Source organism: Falco peregrinus, chromosome 5 (assembly GCF_023634155.1).
Source record: "Falco peregrinus isolate bFalPer1 chromosome 5, bFalPer1.pri, whole genome shotgun sequence".
In the NCBI taxonomy this organism is placed as follows: Eukaryota; Metazoa; Chordata; class Aves; order Falconiformes; family Falconidae; genus Falco; species Falco peregrinus.
In genome coordinates, this window is record NC_073725.1 from 78,001,446 (window position 1) to 78,022,201 (window position 20,756).

Genomic DNA, 20,756 nt, shown 5'->3' on the forward strand with positions numbered 1-20,756 from the left:
GAGCATTCTGGTGTCTCGGACAGTGCTAAGTAGGGCAATCTGTATCGCTTCAGTCTTGAACCCACTGGTTTGTTTACTTGCTTAATTCTGTTTGTCTGAGTTTTGAGGTGGGGTGGGTCCTAGAATGCTTCGTGTGCTTTTTTTGCTGGTTATGGCTTGCAGCTCAAGATACAAATCCTAACTAAAATACACTATTCAAGGGAGAAGGCTCTACTGAAATAGCAGCAGCTTTGCAAATGAAGGGTGCAGTGTGGCGTTGGGAAGGACCGTGTGCTCTCAGGCTGGTGGCAGCATGTAATGTGTGTTACAGAAGGGTTCTGGCTTGAAGGAGCTACTGAAAGGGGTATGCCCTGTGTTTTGTCCCCCCAAGGTCTCTGGACAGAAAGCTGCAGCGACCACTCCTGGGGAAGTCCCGAACGCTGCCCAGCATCCCGCAGTCCCCAGTCCTGAGCAGGCTTCCCCTCCTCGACTCCACGGCGTACAGGGAGGAGATGCCGGAGCAGAAGCCTTACAAGAAGCACTCGGCCTCTGACCACCAGAAAGGCTGCACGGTCCCTTCCACTGGTGAGTGTTGCCGTGCTGTGGTGAGCTTCCACCCCTTTCTGCCAGGCGCCTGCAAAATCCTAGCAAATATTTCCTGCTTCACCAGGGGCACAAATAACAAAATAAATCCAGCTGCAGTCTGTGTGGGGTTTATCCTGCTCCAAAACCAGCCTTTCTTGATGAGGTTTGGGGTGTTTTGCCCCTCTCTGAGCCTTTCTTTGAGCCCGTTACTTAAAGTTCTCTATCTTTCATATTACGCTTGTGAAAAAGCAGAGTTGGCTCGTGGAAACCATCCGGTGTGGGGAGGTGATGCTTGGAGCCTTCTGCCTCTGGGTAAGCTGCATCTCCTGGCTATGCATGCCAGGGTGAGCTGCTGCCTTAGTGGCTCTCCGGCTTTTGCAACAAGCCAAAGTGCTTTTCTATAGTGTGAAGTGGCTTCAGGGCACTTGTTGCTGGTGCCCATCGGGAGCAGTGGCATGGAATGACACTACTGTGCCCTTTCCGTCATCCTGGCCTGGGATGGGGGTTTGCTGTAGCAAACGCTCCCCAGCCTGGTGGTGTGTGTTGACCTTCAGGTCAGCTGAGGGTTTTTATCATGTTCTTCTACTCTTATGCTGATCCTGATGAAATACTAATCTGGCTGGGCCAGCTGCTCTGAACAAGTTTATTGGCAGAACTGCTGATGGCTAAAGCGTTTCAGTGCTTTTGGTGCCAGCAGGATTGCACTGGGGCCATAAGAATGATGGGGAAAGGGATTATTAGCACTGAAACAAAGATAAGGCCTGCAAGCCAGGGCTGACAATCTGGTGCTAAATAAAATCCTTATAAAACAACTCCCTTCAAATGGCACCTTTGGTTTTTTTAAATTTTCTTTTAAATCTAACCTGCTCACAGATCACTGTGAGCTACCCAGTAGAGCAGCTGTCCAAACCCTTGAACAAATAATCCTAATGCTTTGCAGGCTGTGTTTCATTCCCTGGTGCTACTCATTCTCCTAAAAGGCATGCACAGAGAGCATCTTGGCACTTCGCTGAGCCTGTCCTGCCACACTCATCGCAGCGGTGCTCCTGGGTGTGTGCAGGACCCATGTGGCCGTGCTCTGCTGCATGCGGGACCCGTGGTTTTCCTTTCAGCCCTCTGGTCCAGCTGGAGGATGCAGCTGCCTGTATCCCCTTGGAGAGATGGGGGAGAGACCAAGAGTAATGAAATCCTTGGGAAATTGTGTCAGTGAGATCAGATGTGACCCGGTTGGTCTGTGGGGCTTGAAACCCAACTCCTTGTCCTTGGGAGAGGTGTCCCACACAGAGCAGTGGGTACTGCGGGTGGCTGTCCCTTACCTGGTACCCTGGCAGGTGGGCTGCATCCAGCATGCATCCCTGGCCCTCCCTTGCCTAGGGTGGCAGAGCAATGGGGGCTGTGTCTGGGCACGCCGTGGGGCTGGGAGAGGATGCTCTAGGGGACAGAGGGTGGCGCAGGTGGTGGCTGAGCCATCGTAGATGGACGTGGCGTAGTGAGGCTGGTTTCTCCTTCCATGTGTGGCTTTCCTGCGTGTGGGGTGGGCCTGTCCCGGGCTCAGCGCCGGTGTCATGGCGTTTCCTGCTGTGTCCCCGGAGTGATGCTATCTTGCAGTGGCAGTCTGGATCTGGGCTTCGATTGACGTGTTTGTGCGTTGAATAATCACAGCTTTCAAACAGCAGTTCCTGTGTTGTATGAGTTGACATTTGGAGAGAAGCAGCAGCAGCAGCTTATTAAATTGAAAGTAGGGGAGGGAAAAAAAAACCCCACATGTGATGCTAGGTAGTACTGTGCTCCAGGTTGCCTCTTTGTTCGCGTTTTTAAGCTGTCTGCCTTTTCCCTCTTGTCCTTTTGGTTCTGCTGGTTTTGATTTGGTGCCTTCAGATCCACTGGCAGGACTTTGCGTGCAGTGAGCTGTCTTAATACCCTAAGAAGCTCGGGGAGTCTCAGGGAGGGATGTGTGTGTTGAGCCACAGAAGATGGAGCAGCTGGTCACAGGTAGTCCAGCCCGTGTCTCATATTCAATGTGAAGCCCTCAGCCTTGCTGGGTAAACTGGACTTCACTCTCTGAGTTGTGGCTGGTTTTTACCTTTGCGCCTTTATCTGCTTTGAACTCTCGAAGTGTTTTGCTCCTCTGCCTTAGTGTAGCAGGGACACAGTCATTTGCGCTCGAAGATGGCAGGTTTTTCAGAAACCAGAGACAAATGATCTTACTTTGGGCAGAGGCTGCAGGAGGCGGGGAGTTTCTGGACAATCATGTGAGATGCCCTTTGGGCTGCAATAGCTAATAATTGATTATTTTTACAAGAATTGAGCAAGAGGGTTTTATTGTTTGCTATGGCTATTGAGAAGTGATTTTGGCTGGGGGGTGGGAAGCAGGGCAAACTCCAGATGTAAAGATGAGGTTGGCAGCAAAAAGCATGCGGCATCCAAGCTGCTCAGAAAAGAGCAGAGCAGTGATATTATGGAGACATTTCCTGTTGTGTTTTGTTATATTTTTTTCTTTTGTTGCAATGAAATGTGGTTGGTCCTATCCTGGGAGTGCCAGCTCTGCGTGATGCTGACTGTCCTCTGCTGCCGCTGCTTTCTCAACGTCAATGAGGTTTTGTCTCCAGGCTCTCTAGCCCTGCAGTGCTGCATCAGATGGTGCTGCAAGGAGCTTGGAGACCGGAGGTCTGGTTTCTTTCCTTGGTTTGGCTGTTGATTTGCTCTTGGCCATGTCATAAAGAGTTTTCTGGAGGAGAAGATAGCAGTAAATCCATCTGCGATTTGCAACATTTGTGGTACCTCAGTTTTCCCATTCACAAAGCAAAATTTATCATCGCCAAGCACAGAGCACGTGAATACTTGCAGGAGAGAGGTTTGATACAGGTGTGTAACATGAATGCCAGCAGCAAGAGCTGCATGGGGTTCTGACTGTACGATCTGTATTTCTTAAAAAGCAAAACAAAGCCCCAAACATTTACTTCTAATGTGGAACATCTTATTGGACTTGAGGGGAGGAAGAATGAGTGAATTTTTTTATTTCATTATAAGTGACCCTTTTAAATGGGATAAACTTGGAGTTAAATAGCAGGAAATTTTAAAGTATTAGGATTTTGGTCTGCTGATTTTTTCTGAGTAGTAATATTCATACTGCAGTAGCACCTGGAGGCCCTGACTCTGGCCAAGACTTCATTGTGCTCAACTGTATTTGCCCAGTTCCTGCCTGGAGGGGTGGCTGTTGGGGGCTGGGGGTACATGAGGCTGAACAGGGTGAGAGCAGGGGCCATCGCCTGGGGCAGGCGGGGGCAAGGCGTGCACCAGGGCATGCGGCAGGGATGTACCACCTCCTCCAGGGAGGGAGCTCTGCATCACCTGTACCCCATGGCTGGTGGGTGTGGGGTGGGCACGGGGGTCCGGACTGTCCACTGGGCATCCCCACTGTTGGGCTGGAGGGGTAGGATGTGGCTTGGGCTGTGGCTCTGATGGCATGGTGTGTACTTCTGCTCCCCAGGGGAGGCGTGGCGGCTGGAGGATGACTGCACAGACCCCCCCAGGGACCCCCAGCTCAGCACGGCGGTGGAGGATGCCCCATTCAGCTACTTCCGCACCCGGTCCTTCTACATGAGGAAGAGCCTGTCAGTTGACAACCACCTGGGGTCCCTCAGCTATGCCGTCCACCCGACAGAGACGAAGGCTGAGCGTGTCAAGACCAAGCTGCGGCGGCAATTTGTGAGTACCGGGGTGTCTGGCCCTCTGCATTCACAGGCATGTAGCTTCCCAAAACCACCAACGTGTCGGAGAGCTATTTTTATGTGCAGCATTACTAAATCAACAGAAAAAGAGGCTGCTCCAGCCTAGTGGAGCAGATGGTGGCAGCAGCTCGAGTTTGCCCACACCGTGGCAGAGCCCCTGCCTGCTTTGCCTGGCTCCCCGGTTTCTGGCTCCCCGCTTGCCGCCGGCTGTCGCTGGCTCAGAGGTGGCTGTTGCTCAGCCAGGCGATGTGTGGGATGGTGCCTTGTTTCTTGGGCGCTGCTGTCCGAAGTATGAAACAAGGTTGAAAGTAGGAAATGAGTTTTCCTGTCCTCTGCTTGAGCAACTGTGTCTTTGCAAGGATTTGCCCTGGGCCAGTGGACGGGTGCGGCAAGGGGCTGGGGCGAGCAGCGAGCCAGCGCTGAGACCCTGGGGCAGCTCAGCCCTTTCTGGCCCTCTGGAGCATCTTGGTGGCAGGACAGCAGGGACATGTCAGGGCTGCGCTGCAGCTGCAGGGGACTCTGATCAATGTTTCATGGGCTTTGTCTCTTCTCTTTCCCAGAGACACCCGATACAGGAGTTCGTATGGCCTTCCTCCTGCCTCGTTATGGTCCTTGGGGTTGTAATGAGGGCTCAGGTGTCCCTGTGCTGAAAAACACTTGATGTTGGTTGGCAATGGGTGAGAGCATCAGTACAATGGGAGCAGAATGGGGGGTGAGTGCCCATGCAACCCAAAGTTTTCCTTTCCTCCCTGGGAGGACAGTTCCGACCTCAGCAGCGTGTTGATGCTTTTCTGTGCACTGCAGCAGTGGATGCCCATGGGGGTGAGTCTGGGGGAGCTGGTCACAACCCTGGTGCTGCCAGCGGCACCTGTGAACCAGCTCTGTGGGAGCTGCTGCCTTGGGATGCCTCAGCGATGGAGATGAGCAAAAGCAGGACGGGGCGTCTGATCAGTGGCCGAAAGATGTTGGAGATGAGGTGGTCCTGCAGCTGGGTGAGGCACCTATGTCTGCTTTATCTGTCTGTCAGCCTTCTGCAGCCTGAAGCTGCACCCAGGAGAGTGGGGGGGAGATGCTGGGGGACAGTTCCTCTTTCAGAGATGGTCTTTCAGTAACTCGGTGGGATCTGTCACCCACAGCCTCCCTTCTGCAGTGCAGAGTGGTGCAAAAGGCATGGAAGGACTTGGGGCGCTCAGCACAAGCAACATCCTGGTGCTTGCAGAGAGTCAGTGCAGATTACTGCAGGGCTCTGAGTGAATTTGTACTTCTTTTCCCCTTGGCATTTTGAAGTACTCTGTATCTAGGCTAGTCGTTCTGGTATTGCCCAGTGACTTTGTGATGTTCTAAGGAAACCTGTTAAGCTGATGGTGCAGATCTTGCTGCTCCCTGAAGAGGAGGAGCCAGCAGCGCTTGGGGTCCCAGCTCCTGATGGGGCAGGCCCCTGCCGCCTGCCCATGGGGTCAGCCACTGCCTGCTTTGTGCTGTCTGTGGCTGGTTTGCTTTGGCCTTTGACTTCATGAGGTTTTGGGGACTTTTAGCTTTTCTTGGTGTACCCATGGAGCTGACTATCCATCAAGGAACAGAGCAGGAATTTCGTATGATGTGTCTTCTTTTTTGGCTTTTTTTTTTCTTGCTATGTCTTTTCTGGTTTGTTTTAGCAGCTAAAAGATGTTGCTGTAGGCTTGGCCATGGGCTGTGGCCTTGTGAGACCTACTGAGAAAAGCAGACTCGTCCTACCTGGAAGGGGCATCACAGGGTCCTTCAGCAGGGGCTCAGGGAAGCGAGCATGCAGCAAGCTGAGCTGGCAGCTTGTTCCATAGCTGAGGCTTGGGCTGGTATGGGACCAGTGTTCCCCACACAGCTGGACAGCCTGGGTTTTAAGTTCACGGTAAAGGTCCTGCCAACCTGGGGAAGTTATTTCCAAGAACAGGTAGCAAGGGTTGGGCTCCATGTCCTCCCACTGTTTGGTAATTACTTTCTACCTTGGTGCTGGAGGCACTGCGGTGTCCCCCGGTCCCCGCAGTGCCCTGGCTAGCCCCGCTCTGAGTGTGGCTGGTGGGGCAGGCAGTGCCTGCTGAGAGCCACTCTCCTCGTGCATGGCAGAGCATTTACAGGAGAGAATATGATTTGCCTTTTCTGCAGTGGCTCATCTGGGACCTTTCAGGAAGGTCCATGTTTAAAGCTTGATTCATTTTTCCAGGCTGTTGCGCTTACCCAGCTCGTAACATTAGATTTCTGGCTTTGCTCTTTCTGTGCTGACATTCCGGGCTGCCTTTGCCTTGCAATGCAGTTGCTTGGCTTTCTATTTTGGGAAGTGCTGAGCAAGGGGAGAGGCTCCTGATTACAGGGCTTTTGGGGGGCAGCTGGGACCCTAGCCTGGCAGAGTGGATGGGGGATGAGGCAGAGCTATTGCCCACATGGAGCCTGTGCTGTGCAGCTGTCTCGCATCCATTTGATTAGGCTCTCTGCCTAACGAAGGCTTCGTGTTGGTCACAGGCATCTAAGCTTCTGCAAGGGAGAATTTATTATGGCTTGTGTGAAAACATTTGAGACTTGCCTCCCTGCACCCCTGGGGTATGGCATGCTGGAGTGCTGCTGGTGTTGCCCAGGCATCTCTTGGCTTCCCTGCCAGTGCAGAGGGAGCACCTGCAAATTCTGTGTGGCCCTGTTCCCCAGGAGCCGCCGCCCTTCCCCTGTCTGCCGGAGATGAGCATGCCTGCCTTCCACCCTCCTCCAGCTCTAGGAGGATTTCCCCCAACCACATAGCTGGTGGCATGTGTCTTCTTCGGTCCCACTGCTGGCATGTGATGGATCTGCACATACAGATTGCTTGAATTTGCATAATTTGAATTTTAAATTAATTCCAATTTTTGTGATTGTCAGAATGAGTTTTCTTTCTAATAAGTCTTTCCTTTTAACTCCTCTAAGGCTTGTAATGTTGGTGACATTTCCGCCTTTGAGCAAGAGGAGCATTTGATAGCTTTTTGGCACCTGTCTCTCACATGGATCCCCTGCCTTGCCCCCGTGGGTCCAGCACATCCATGCTGTGATGGGGTGATGGCCAGGGGTGGGTCTGTGCTCCGAACCCTTGCGCCTGTTGTTCTGGGTGATGGATAAGGGCCTGTTTTGGGTTTTGTGCCTGGCTGGCTCCACACTGCCTTTGAGATGGGCAGCAAGAAGCAGGGATGGGATCTTCTGCCGTGTCCCTTGCCTGGGGGGAGGAGGAGAGCAACGATGACTGTTACAGGCTGTGCTGAAACTTCTTGTCTTCTCAGGACCCCGACCGTTAAAGGTAGAATTAACCCTATTATAAACTCAGTATTAGCTATAGGGAGCATTAAAAGAGACCCAGAACTGAGTCACTGTCTGTAGTGGCTGCTAGGACAGTCCGTGCAGATTACTGCAGGGCTCTGAGAGAATTTGTACTCCTTCTTTTTGCCCTTGGGATTTTGAAGTACTCTGTATCTAGGCCAGTCATTCTGGTATTGCCCAGTGACTTTGTGATGTTCTAAGGAAACCTGTTAAGCTGATGGTGCAGATCTTGCTGCTCCCTGAAGAGGAGGAGCCAGCAGTGCTAGGGGTCGTGGCATGCTGGTCCTTAGCCTGATTTGCACTGGGTCTCTATCCTGACACCCCCTGCTCCTCTGCAATGAAATGCTGCTGCTCTTTGGTGAACTCTTCCACAATGCACAGTTTGGGCTGGTGAGATGGAAGAGAGCAGCCGGTGGCATGGCTGTGCCACAGCTCTGCCATCCGTGGTGCTGCCACAGCTGGCCTGATGCTTCTGCTTGCTTTAATTCATGCATGTTCCAAGTAGGTGAGACTCAAGATTGTGTTGCTTTCCTGGGCGTGTTCTCATGCACTGATTTTTTTTTTTTTTTTAATTGATTTTATTTTGTATGGTATATTTTCTAGGCAGTCACTCTGTTATGAAATGTCTGTGCCCTCCAGGAAAGACTTAGAGCCCTGTTTATCTTGGAAGCTCTTCTGATGAGTTGAGCAGAGGTAATTCTTGCTTTACAAAACCCATAATGAAGGAGAAAAGGCAAACCGGAACGGTAGGGCCTGGGAACAGGAGGCAGTGAGGAGACAAACTTGCTTTGTGGCGGAAACCTGATCAAATCCAGTGCTCACTGGGCTGTAGAGGGAGGCAGGCACTGGCCAACGTGTATCCATCCAGGTTCGCCTATTCCCGTGGATAATGATCAGTCCAGAAACTCCCCCTGTTCTGATGGACACTGCAGTGATGTTGGGCAGCTGGAGTACCCAGGTCTGGGCAGAAGCCACCTTGCTCCAGAGCACCACCGGTCCGGGGGATGTGAGAATCTCAGGCTGGGTAGTTGCTGCCAGGCAAGCTGGGCAGAGCATGGAGCATGGTTTCTGCTTAGTGGGACCCATCTCTGTGTTATCCTGATAGTTTGGTCTTGTTCCTAAGTGTGCAGGGATTTACCAAGTCTGTTAGGTGCAGTCTGTTGTCTCCTGTATGCAACTGGTGTTGGAGGCTCTGGTGTCCTGCTTACGGTGACAGCAAAGCCAGCCAGGCTCAGCCCTGCTGCAATCCCACCAATGACAATGAAATCACACCAGTGGTAACACTCTTCTGCTTGCTTGCTTTTATTTGGTTATGTTCTGACACTGCTACAAAACCACACACTTTCATACCTGTTTTCTGATTTCAGAAAACATTAGCAAGCAGCCAGTCAATACTTGTTTGTGCCCTGTAGTTCAGTGTAACAAAAAAAACAAGGGGAAGAGGAAAAAAAAAAAAAGAGGCTGGAGCCATACAAGAGGCAAGTCAACTGTGTTTCATGAAGGGGCAGAGTAAAGCAACAAGAATTGTACTGGATCTACACACATGCTGCCCTCAGTTTTGCAAAGAACAATTGCAGTGACTGTCTTAAGGAGGTAAATGCAAAGGCAGGTGAAGGATGTGCAGTGTGTATCATCTAACTGTGCCCAGCCCCACCTTGGCAAATTGCTTGCTTGCCGACTATTGTTCATTGATGAGTATTTAAAAAAACCTCACGCTATACGAACCTGATAAATAATGTGACACCTGAGCCAGACAGCAGCTTACTCACTGGAAAGCAGGCAGCAGAGCAGTCCTGGGAGCGGGGGAGAGAGGCTGCCTGTGAATCACACCACTTTGCAGATTAGTGCGGGAGTGAACTGACACAGTAATGCTTGAAACCAAAATGTACCCGGCTCGTTTTTTTGGCAAGTGTGGTTTTATTTGCAATGACAGCTTGTAGCATCCCAGCAAATACTTGGTGGTGCTGGTAGTAGAAGCAGTGATGGCTTGGGAAGAGGAGAGCAGGTCTGCTCCTAGCATCCCTGTGCAAAAGGAAATGTCTCCCGTGGGGAGGAATTAGAGGGGCAGCTTTGTGGGGGCCACTCAAAGCCAGGCTGGCAGAGAAGGGGTTCCTGGTGGTGTATGTGGGCAGTGCAATACATCCCACTTTTACAAAGCCAAACTGGGAACAGGCGTCTGTGATTAAACAGTGCAAACCAAGCGAGCTGGGGTGGTACACCCATGCAGCTCTTTTGGGGATCAAGGATGTGCTGCACACTCATGATACACAGTGAAGTGGGTTTGAGATGCTGTGCAAGCTCAGTGCTGGCCGAAATGATCTTATGTGTTGTTTGCCACAGGGAGATGCTGTTGCTTTGCTTGGTGGGTGTGAAGGGGGTTTGGTCAGGAGCAAGGGCATCTTCTGAGGATGAGTCTTGGTCAGCTAAGCTTTGTTTTTGGCCAGCTATACTGGCTCCTCTTCCTGCTGGAGCTGCTGGAGCCAGGTGTCTCTGGCACCCATCCCCCATTGCGGGGCAGTAGGTCTCTGAGCTGTAATGGATCCCTGGGATCCCTGAGAAGCAGTAGGTATTTTTCTCAAAATCTGGATTAGGCTGTAGGGTGGTTCTCCTCCTGTTCACCGCCACCATGGGCTGTTTTGTGCTTGGCTGCATCTCTGGCATTAGGGTGGGGGAAAATCCCCCAGTGCAGTCTAGGAAATTATTCTGCACCTTGGGCTTTTAATGTAAAATCTTGGTTACTCTGAAGCTTATGAATGCAAATGCCTTGGAGAGCTTGGCTGAGACAGGCAAATATTTTGTTTACCTGTCTCTGTTGCTTCTGCAGCACATGCTGGTGCTCCGTGCAGTGAAACCTCCTGCCTGGGCTCTGTCAGCCCACCCTTGCCATCCTGCCCATGGCATACAGACCGCTGGGGCTCAGGGCTTGGGAGCAGGATTGACCCCCTCGTTGCAGGAGCATTTTTAGCATGCCTTCCTGGTGGATAGATGTTTATTCTGTTCATTCCCTTCCCCCTCCCAGGCTTCCCAAAGGCTTTCTGTGCCTGTTGGGCGCTTCAGCCAGATGTGGGCAAGGGTTGGGCAGCTTGGAGGTGTTGCCATGGAGCACTGGGAGGATGGCTGTGTGCAGAAGGGATGGAGGGATGCAGCCTCACTCAACACTTGCCCCAGATCTTCCTTGGTACCACGTTGTGTGTGAAAAGACGGGTCTGGGCACATGGGGATGTTTTACCGTGTGCTAAACATCTCTGAAGATGTGGCGGTGCCCTGCTGCATCAAAGGGCTTTTGGTCCCCTGTGCAAAAGTGACTCTGGTGGTTGGGATGGGAGGGGTGTTCTGTTTCGTGTCAGCCAACATGCTCTGCTGCTTGTCAGCTTATAGGGGAATCTGGAGCTGGGTTTTGGTGAGGGGTATTAAGGTGCATTTTGTCGGTCTTAAATGTCCAAATGCAGATCATTCAAAGTCTTGTTTTTCTGGAGCGATGTCTATCTGTATGAATGTCAAACTAATATTGCTGATACCCCCAAACCATGCTCAGCTGCTGCTTTGTGCTTACCTTCCTAGCCTTCCCATCCTTCTGCGATCCATGGGGAACTTGCCTATGAGAATAGGAAAAAGAAAATTAACTCCAAGTATTACACAAAGCCCAGATGGCCAGAAACACTGACAACCTGCCAGGACAGTGGGGCTGTGGTGCCTGTAGAGTTCATTCCCTGGAGCTCTATGAATGTGTGCAGCTCCTGACCCTGCCTGGCTTTGCATGGCTTCCCCTCTTTCCCTTTGGGGACTGTAAATTTGTGGCCGCATTTCCCAGCACGTTGCCGCGTGTGTGCCCACGGTGGGTGGCGGGGACGGGGCTGTGGTGTCTGTGCGGTGGCACCTCAGCTCTGCCTTGTCTTCCGACCCACCCTTGCGTGTAGCTGTGCGTGTTTAATTGCTTGCCTGCCTCTACAGCAGGGATGGGCAGAGGTGTACGGATTTACAGGGTGGGGAAAGCACTAGTGACTTGTCACTGGGAAGATTTACAGCCCCACAGGAGAGCAAGGGGATGCGCAAGTGCTGCAAGCCAGTGTGATGTTTCACAGCAAGCTGCAAACAGGCAAGAAACAGCATTACTTTTTCCTTTCAGAAAACACTGGCTTAGCCATACATTCTCCTGTTGCAGAGGTTAGGTGAGCAGGGCCCAGCGTGGGAGCTGCCTGTAGCAACTTTTGGCTGTCAGGGCACCTCTGTGGTGCTCTCAGCTGCCTTGCTGGTGCCTGTGGTGGCCTTCCAGGACAGCTGAAGAAGGCTTTGCCTGCAGTAAGGGCATGTTTGTGGCCAAAGCCAGCATGTTAGTATGGAAAGGTTACGAGCTTCAGCAACAACGCTGGTGATAGCAGAGACTATCCCAGGTGAGCAGCAGGTAACCATACAGCACTCCATCAGTGGTGGTTTAATGGCTTTGCAAAGGGGTGGTTGAAGACACCTTGATTGCTTACCTCCATCACGTGCAGTAATTTGGTCAGCACCAACGCATGGCCACAGCGGGTTCCTGAAAGCTTGCAAACACCAGCACACAGTTTTTCCCTCCTCCGCTCTGCAAATCCTCACTTCCTGGCCCCTTCCTCCACCCACGGCCAAAAGGCTCAGTGCATCTGCAGGGTGGGTGCATAGATGTTGTAACAGGTTGTATAAAGTGTTTACAGCCAGGTGGGGTGCACCAGCCTCCTCCAGCAAACCTCTTTGGGTTGTGGGAACCTGCAGGCAGAGCCAGAGTGTGTGTTCCCTCCCAGTTCTGGCCTTCAAAGAGATTTTTCCAGTTTTCTGAAGAGAAAATACTGAGTAGTTTGTCTCTTAAATCTATTAGTTGGTGTTTATTTAATGCTTAATATAGGGCAAAACCACATTGCATTCATAAATCACTTGTAGGAAGACTCTCCTGTTTGTTGTAAGTGATGTGAGACCTGCTGATAGGCAGTCTTTCAGGGTTTTGAGAGTACAGTGCTTTAAAATAAACAGTAGCTGTGGGCCCCTGTGCTTGAATCTGGAAGGCGTTTATTGCCAAGGGACGGGCTTTGGTTTTGATTTGAATACTGACATTTTGCAGCCTGGATAGTAGTGCGAACTATATATGCTTTCCCAGGGCTCTTACAAGAGAGGATGCAGGCTGGCTGTGGTCCTGACTTGGGCCTTTTCAAATAACTTAAGCAAACTACTAGGAAATAACCTCTAGATTCAAAGTATAATAACCGCAGTTAAAAACTGCTGTAATTTCCATGCAGACCTGCAGTGTCTGCTCCCTCTGCTGGCGTTGCTTTGGGAAGGAGCAGCCTGGGTTCAGCGTGTGCAGCGTGTGCAGGGATGGGAATGCTGGCCGAGCATGGGGCTGGCTCAGGAGATGGTGGAGGGAGCATCCGACCAGCTGACAGAGAGAAAAGCAGCAACTTCCCAGCCTCTGATGCATTAGAATTTTGCTTCTGGGCCAGGAGCATCAAATGCACAGAAAGCAGCAGGGCTGAGGAGGAGGAAAGCAGAGCACTTTGCCAACTTCCAATTTTACTCTGCTTCTCCAAGCTAGACTTGCTAAAAATGTGCACTGTGTCCTTTGGTATTTGAAGTTTGTGTGAAAGAAGAAAACAACCACAGTGATTTAAAGTAAGTGAGACATTATTTAATGAGCTGGAGTATTCCTCCTTTATGGCAGGACCGGTGCCTCACAATGTGAAGCTTGAATGAGGTGTCTGGTTGGTGCTGTAGCCCGGGCCGGGGTCTCATCAATGTGGGGTGGGCTGGGGGTGCTTTGGGCTGCAGTCAGCAATGGTTCAGCTGCATAGAAAAGCAAAGGCTCTTGGGTGGCTCGATCTTGCTTGAACGCACAAGGACTTGTGCTGTCAGCCCCCAGACCAGTTTCTGTTCAGGGTGTGGAGGTCCCTCTCCCCAGCACAGCTTCTCTGCCTGCCTTTGGCTGTTGTCCCCTCCTGACAGCTGGGTGTGATGGTGACAGTGGCCATGTGTCTGCTTCCCAGGTTCTTCCTGGCCTCTGGATCTAGCTGGAGAAGTCCTGGATGCTGGGGTTGTTCCTGTTAATCCCAAAGTGCACAATCTGGTAGGTTTTGTCATCCCGATTTCTTTCCCTTCTTACTTCTGGGCTCTGTGGTTTGCCAGCAAGGATGGCTTTGTGGTTGTGGGTCCCTGAATCCCACTCTGGTCACTGCTCAGAGCAGGCATTACTAAATCATATCCTCCGCTGACCACAGGGCCTCTTGGTCCACCTACAGACTTCTTTTGTGTTTCCCTTCGTAGATCTGCTCTTTTGCTCTTCCTCTTGAGCCCTCTTACTTTCCCAGATATCAGGCAGCAAATCTGGTTGCTGTAGTCTGTCATCTTACAACTTGGAGCTCACAGTCTGCAGGTCTTTGCATCTTCTTGATCTGAGGAAGGCAGGTGCTTCAGGTACATGAGCAAATGGTGCAGCTCTTGGCAAATGCAACCCCCAAAACGCTTTTCATGAAAAGCTGTTGGAGAGTACCAACGAAGAACGTACTTCAGCAGCCTGAGGTTTAAACACTCAAGTACTTTCCCTGCAAGCAAATTCATGCAGAGAGAGGTGCTTGTGCCCAAATAAGCCCTTTTGGGCACTATTGTGGCTTCATCTAGACTCAAGGAGATGGCAAGTGGATTCAGCTGCAGAACTAGGAGCAGTTTAGTGTAGTGGCTGTCTGTAGATGGCACTTCACATGTGCTGGATGCCATCAGCTGGATGCTGCAAAGCCTCACCAGTTGCAGCCCGTCCGGGGATGCACAGGCTAAATCACCAGCGTGTGGTAAAGCGCTTTTTATGTTAGAAACCATGCAGCTCCAAGGGTGCTCCGTGGTGTCGGGGCATGGGTGCAGTAACAGTTGTGTGCTGCAAGAGGTCTCTGCAGCACTGCGCTTCGGTGCACCGGTACCCACGGCAGCTCCGCGGGCTGCTCGGATTTTTATTCCCCCATCTCTGGAAGAAGGGCTTCGTTTTACCTATGCCTGCCTCACTGCAGAGGTCTGAGTTTCCCTCAGCCTCTGTATCCTCACAGTCTCCCCGTTCCTCCTTGCACCTGGGAGCCTGGGGAAACCTGCCAGAGCTCCTCAAAGCACTGGGAGGTTGCAGTGTCCGAGTGGAGTGGCCACATCTGACTGTTGGCGGTTAAGGAGTGCTGTCAGGGCTCTGCTCTCCCCTGCTGCTGCCCCTGGAGCCGAGGCTTGGCTCTTTGCAGCTGTCTGCTTCCCAGCATGGGCCATGACGGTGGAGAGAGTGCTGGGGTATGAGCCTGCTGCTACCCAGAGTGTGCTCGTCCTGCTGAAGGCGCTCAAGGTCCCAGCACTTGAGGTAAGGCTTGCTGCCTGCTTGGCTTTCCTGGAACCCCCACTGGGTCTGGAAGGAGGAGGTGACTTTTGAAGATGTTGTTAGACACCAGAAACCGTATCTGAATGGGGCTTTTTCTTGCACAGACTGCCCTACCTGTCCCTCCTGCCTCTGCAGCTTCCATGGGAGCTTGGCAGTGGCAGAGATGATTTTCAGCACTGGCCCCTCCTTGTGTAAGCACCATCCCTGGCAGTGTGCTGTGGCACAGCAGTGGTCACCCTGCTTCATGGGACACTGGCACATATGGAGGAGAGGTGATGTCTCTAACTTAGGCTGCTGTGTGTCTCCCCCTCTGTGCATGTGCATTGGTGCCTACCCTGACATGTGGGAACACGCTGGGCACTGTGAGGTCTCTCTGGGTGCAGACTGGAGCCAGTTTGGCAAGTCAGGGGTGATGGTGGAAGGCAGAAGGTCTGATGGGGATGTGTCTCTAGCCTTCTGCAGAAGGACTGGGGATGGGGAGAGCTCTCTGCCATCACCAGAGTCCTTGGCAGGCTCTCTGCAGGCACTCTCGCTCGCTGAGAGGCTTGCAGTGACACCTGAAGCCTCCCAAGGAGCACAGAGGAGCAGAGGTTCGGCGAAGGAGCTGGCGATGATCTCAAAGGGGATATTGGAGGCTGAAGATTAAGTGGAGCATTTCCGGTGGGAACAGGATGATGTCTGGGGTCGGGTGTCACCTCGCTTTGACGGCAACAACAGCCTTGCTGCTGTTGGGAAGGGTGGAAAAAGAAAGGATCCTGAAACCTAAGAGCTGTTTTGCTATTTACTTTGGTTCTGTTTTTACTCCAAGAATAGAAACAAAGACGATGGATTTGCATCACCAGGAGCAACTTGAGGAGGGAGGAGGAAGCGGTGGGGCCTCATTAGCGGCAGGAATGTGCTGGCGAGAGGAGGGCCCCGGTGACAGGAGAGGCAGTTAGACCTGGGGGTTCCTAATAGCATTTTGTTTATCTCACTTCTCCCACCTTGGATTTAATTTTTTTTAATGACTAGTTTGTGAGCCTCAGAAAGCTGAGCCTTATCTCTACAAGGGAGCGTTTGCAGAGGCAGAAATAGCCCAGGCTTCAGTGGAGAGTAAGGCGCCTTTGGAGGCTGCTCCACTTGCATAGTTGAGTCTTGGTCTCCTGGAAAATAAAGGAGACGTACCTCTTTCTGCTCTGACTATTTAGAAGTCTTTGCCTGTCACATGCAGAAGGCTGTTTTTCTTCTCTCCTGCTGCTGCAGTCGCATCTCCAGTCTGAGCCTGATCACACCAGAGGACTAAGAATAGCTGCAGAGGGGTGGTGATGGGGAGGCTGTATGGCCCGCAGCTGTGAGACCTTCAGCCTTGCTGGTCCTCGCCCTGGAGCGGGAGGGTTAGGGGAGGGGGGGCTATGTTGAAGAGGGGTGGGAGGGATGCTTTGGCTGTGGAGCTCGTGATGAGGCTTTGAAGGCTGTTCAATGGCAAGGGGTGTGCTTGCTGCCAGCCTGCTGAATCTGTCCTTGCTGAAGCCTCCAGGCAGCCCAGGAGAAGGTCAGCTGGGGCCCAGGACCACCTGGCAGTGGGATAGAAAGGCATAATTATGCTTTCCTGGGGGTGAGAATTTCCCTCTCTTTTCTTCGGCTATTACAGAAGTGACTTTTCAAGGCAGAGAGAACAGGTTTTCTGAGATGCCCAGCTACCAGCATGACAATATTAAACTTCTGGATCTTCTCGTCTCCTGACAGGAGAAATGTCCTGCCTCAAGAAAAGTTGCAGTGCTTCTGCACACTTTGAGGAAAGCAGCATGAGAGCTGCTGTCCTGGAAAGACCCTATGTGCACCACTTTCCCTATGGGGTGGTGGGGTCTCGATACTCTTGCGTGGGCCCCTCTTATCTCTGGGGAGGAGAGGGAGGAAGCATTGTTGGAGGAAACCAGGTACGGAGCTTTGTGTAGGGAGGCTCCTAGCGACATAGATAGGGCTGTGCTGGACCTGGGCCCTGGTTCAGCTTCTCCTGTGTTCAACTATGGCAATAACTGCGTTGCATGGTGAGGAGGAGACACACGCCTGGTCTGTGGTGCACCAGGGCTGGAAGGGAGCACGTGCCAAGTCTGGTTTTGGTTCCTTCTGCTTCCCCTCTGGCAGGGATCTTTTCCTTTCAGTAGTTGGCCTCTGCATTTTTATGGCTGGATTTCTCTTTCAGGCTTGAAATTCAACAGCAAATCCAGCCCACAGCTCAGCTATTTCATCCGGGTTTTTGTTGAAATGATCACTTACTGTTCCTTGTGGCCATTTAAGGTACCTCTGGTGAGTGTCTGTGGTGTTGGCTCTGGAGCAATAGGTTGTGCAGTGGCTGCTTGGGTGGTAGGACAGAGCATTGGCTGCCCAAAAAGTGGGGAAAATAGAGTCCTAGTGCCTGATGCTGGCTTGAGAGAGGATTTGTTCTGATTGCAGACCTTTGCTTACCATGAAAAGGCACTGACACCTTCACACTGGGATTAAGCCTCGTGATGCTCCAGGAAGAGCACGCAAGCCACACAGCTTCCCTGGGAGCCTTTCTGCTGTTGACCTTGTTTTCACCTGCAGAGAGGATTCAGGGCAAGAAGCAGGAGGTGTGCTGGAGACTGCTAGTGGGGCTTCAGGCCAGGCTAGTCTTTCCCCCAGACCTCTGGCTGGTCTTCTGCAAGGGATGTTTGGTTCTGTGGGCTGTGCAACCAAGTGCCTCAGGGTGACAATATTGGTCACCCAATACAGCATTACCAAACTTTCTGCATCAAACCTGTGAGGAAGCGCCTTCTCAGGTAGGTGCATGCCTTTCTACCATCCTTCCATCTTCTTCCTGTGAGATGGCGTTGGCACCAAAGAGCTGCTTGATGTGGTTACACATCCCCTGGTAAATTGGCAAGCTGCTTTGTCATCTGAGAAGCCAAATGGGGGGAACTGCAAATCTTCAACTTGAGTATTGTGGATGAGTGAATTAAATAACTGGAGCACCTTTGGATATTGCCAGCTTCAAGTCTGCTTCATGCCTGTTTGATAGGACGTAACCGAGCTGAAGCTGGCTGCAGCTGAACACCGTGCTGATGGGAGCTTTTTTTAGTTGGGCATGTTTGCATGGGACTTACGTGCTGATTTAACATCTGCAGGGTAAACCAAACCGGTTTCAGTTCCCATGTGTAGCAGATCAAAGTGTTTTTCTTTCCTACTTGTGGCCGTAGGCATCCATAGATGATATAACTGAGCTTAACAGCCAGCGCTGCCTGACCTCCCCCTGCAGAGGCGTCTGTCCAGCCATGCCTCGTGCCAGGGTCCTGCTTTTGAGTGCCCTGTTATTGCTTATAGGTGGTGACTGGGAATGCTAAGCTCTAGCCATCTGTCTGTTTGGGCTAGATTTTCATGGGAATCCTTCAAAACTGTAAAGTGGTGAAATAGATACGCCCCAGCACATACGCCCGTGGGGTATTGATGGACCCGCTCATTTTCAGTGGTTGTTTTCAGTTTTACAAGGGCAAGCCTGCTCTTTTCAGGCCTGCAGCACTTGAGATGGTGATAGGCACGGCTTGGTCTGGTGTTGGGCTTTGTCCCGTGCCTGGAAGCCCTCCGCTCCTGCCACGTGCTCCCTTCGTGGCAGCTGCCCAGGGCTCTGCCGGCGAGCGGGGCCGGCCACGGTGGGCAGTGTCTGGTGTGCAGAGCCCCTCCTGTGGTTTTCCTTCCCGCTGGTGTGACTGTGGTTGCATTTGGTTTGTGCTCCTTGTCTTCTGTGTGTGTGTGCCATCGCAGGGCTCGCATGTCGGGGGGGGACTGAGGCACAGCAGCTTCCCTCCTAAGAGCATCAGGGAAGTTGCAAGAGCAAGTGGGAGCTCCCAAGCGTGCTGCAAATGCTTTATCGGAGAAATTAGTGGCCATGCTAAGAAAAGGCACATTTTTCGTCTTGGGAAGGAAATAAATAAATTACTGTCGTGGAGTGATGGGCAGACTCAGTGAAGGGGTCTGGGAATTTTTCGGGGCAGAAGGAAGCCCGGGAGAGAGGAGAGGCTGGGATCCAGCCCTGCTCATCCTGCAGGAGTCCTGGCTCATGGAGCCACAAGCTGGGAAGTTGTTCCTTCCTCCCCGGCAGGTGCAGTGATGGGTTAACCCCCCTGCCCACCCTCCCCACCACCCCACCTGTTAGCCTGGGCTGGCAGCAACACAGAGCCTGGCAGAGGGTGGAGGGGGTGAGGCTCTGCTTTGCTTTAAAACATGGGCAGTCAAGGTCCTTAGCTGCTGCGAGTCGGTGTGGGGCCGCAGGAGGCTGTGGGCATGATGTGGCTCAAAGCCTGGTCTAAATATTTTTAATTACCCTACATTTGGAGACCTTTTATAAACAAATCAGTGACAAGCCACCTCCTTCTCTGTTGCCAAGGCCTGTGCAGAAAATATTTAGATCAGCAGCAAAGGCAAATAATCTTGGTCTAGGGATGTGAGGGGTTTTATTTTGCAGGTTCTCTTTGCTTTATTTATTCTTGGTTTTGTTTAGCGGTTCCCATCATACATAAACTCGGACCCTGTTAAGGCATGGACGTGTCTCCTTTCTCCAGGACCATCCGACGCCCCCACGAGCATCACTCCCCCTTTCGAAAAAGTTATTGTTCCTAGAAAGCAGAGCAGCGCTGCTGGAATGTTAATTGGGGGAAGTGAATAACCACCGCTACCCTCCGCCTAACCTTCCCCAGCCCCCTCTTAATGAGCAAATTGAATTTATTTAGGCATTGAAGGTCCTGTCTTTCCCTCCCCTGGGCAGACTGAAGTGTCCATTGTGCAGCTCCACATTGGGATTTGCTGCCATTTGTTCAAGGAATTTTTTTTAAAAAGAAAGGCGATTTTTAAGGGGGTGGGGGGTACCCTTTCTCTCTTGCTGTGGGGAGAGGAGATAAGTTGTGGCGCGAGAGGCGGGCAGGGGAGTGGGTTTGTTGCTGTTGCCATTCCCAGAGTGACTCACGCTTGGCGCGGGGATGTGCATGCTTTCTCATCTTTCCTTGTCGAGCTCGTGGAGGAGACAGGGCACATGAAGCCCAGCCTATGGCTACAGTGGGGAGTAAAATCCACCGTCTATCTCAGTGGGTGCTCAGGGCGCTGCTCTCTGCCAGCTCAGCGCCTGCCCCGGGGCCTAGGGTCCCCGTCCCACCTCCCCCCCAGCCCGGCTGGCGCGGCGCTGATGGAGTGGAGGGCTGCGGTGAGGCCGTGTCCGAGTCTGTGCTGGTGGGAAGAGGTTTTGCCAGTGAGGGTGGGTGAGGCTTTGAGGCTGTCCAGGAAAACCGGCTGATGCCACCACAGCTGGCACAGGGGGACTGGGGTTTTGCATCTGCATTTCGCAGTGGCAAGTACTTCATCAAGTGCTGCTCTGACACCCTGTCCCAGCCCCAAGCTATGGCTTTATGGCCAAGATTATGGTTCCCACAGATGTGTACAGCTGGCCAGGGAGGCCTAGTTGTGTGGCTGGGTTGGGGGGCAGCCCCCCTTGTTGGAGCTTGGACAGCCCCATGGCATAAAGGCTGTGGGTACGAGGGGCTCAGGTTTGCCTGAAGGCTTGAAGGTGGGCTTGTCCATGCAAGCATTGATATTTGTGTTTTCCTGGTCAGTGGGCTTTGGATTTACCAGTTGAACCAGGTGTTTTGCTGGTGGGTGCAGGTGTCCTGGAACTTCCATCCCATACTGGTAATGCCATGACTGCCCTGGGTGTCAGAGCCTGGCTGGGCTGGGGCTCCCGACCCTTCACCATGTGGTACAAATGCTTTTCTTGGATTAAACCCTAGGATTTTAAGTACAAATGA

At 52.2% G+C, this 20,756-nt stretch overlaps 1 protein-coding gene across 1 annotated transcript in view; it reads left to right on the forward strand.

Annotated features, from left to right (window-relative positions):
• Window positions 1–20,756, forward strand: part of LOC101917653 (ankyrin repeat and fibronectin type-III domain-containing protein 1-like) — a 209,135-nt gene that overhangs the window by 39,679 nt on the left and 148,700 nt on the right. Inside the window, exons 2-3 of the mRNA XM_027791883.2 lie at window positions 371–564; window positions 4,055–4,272. Coding sequence (XP_027647684.1) covers window positions 371–564; window positions 4,055–4,272 — 412 coding nt within the window. The remainder of the gene's footprint in view (window positions 1–370; window positions 565–4,054; window positions 4,273–20,756) is intronic.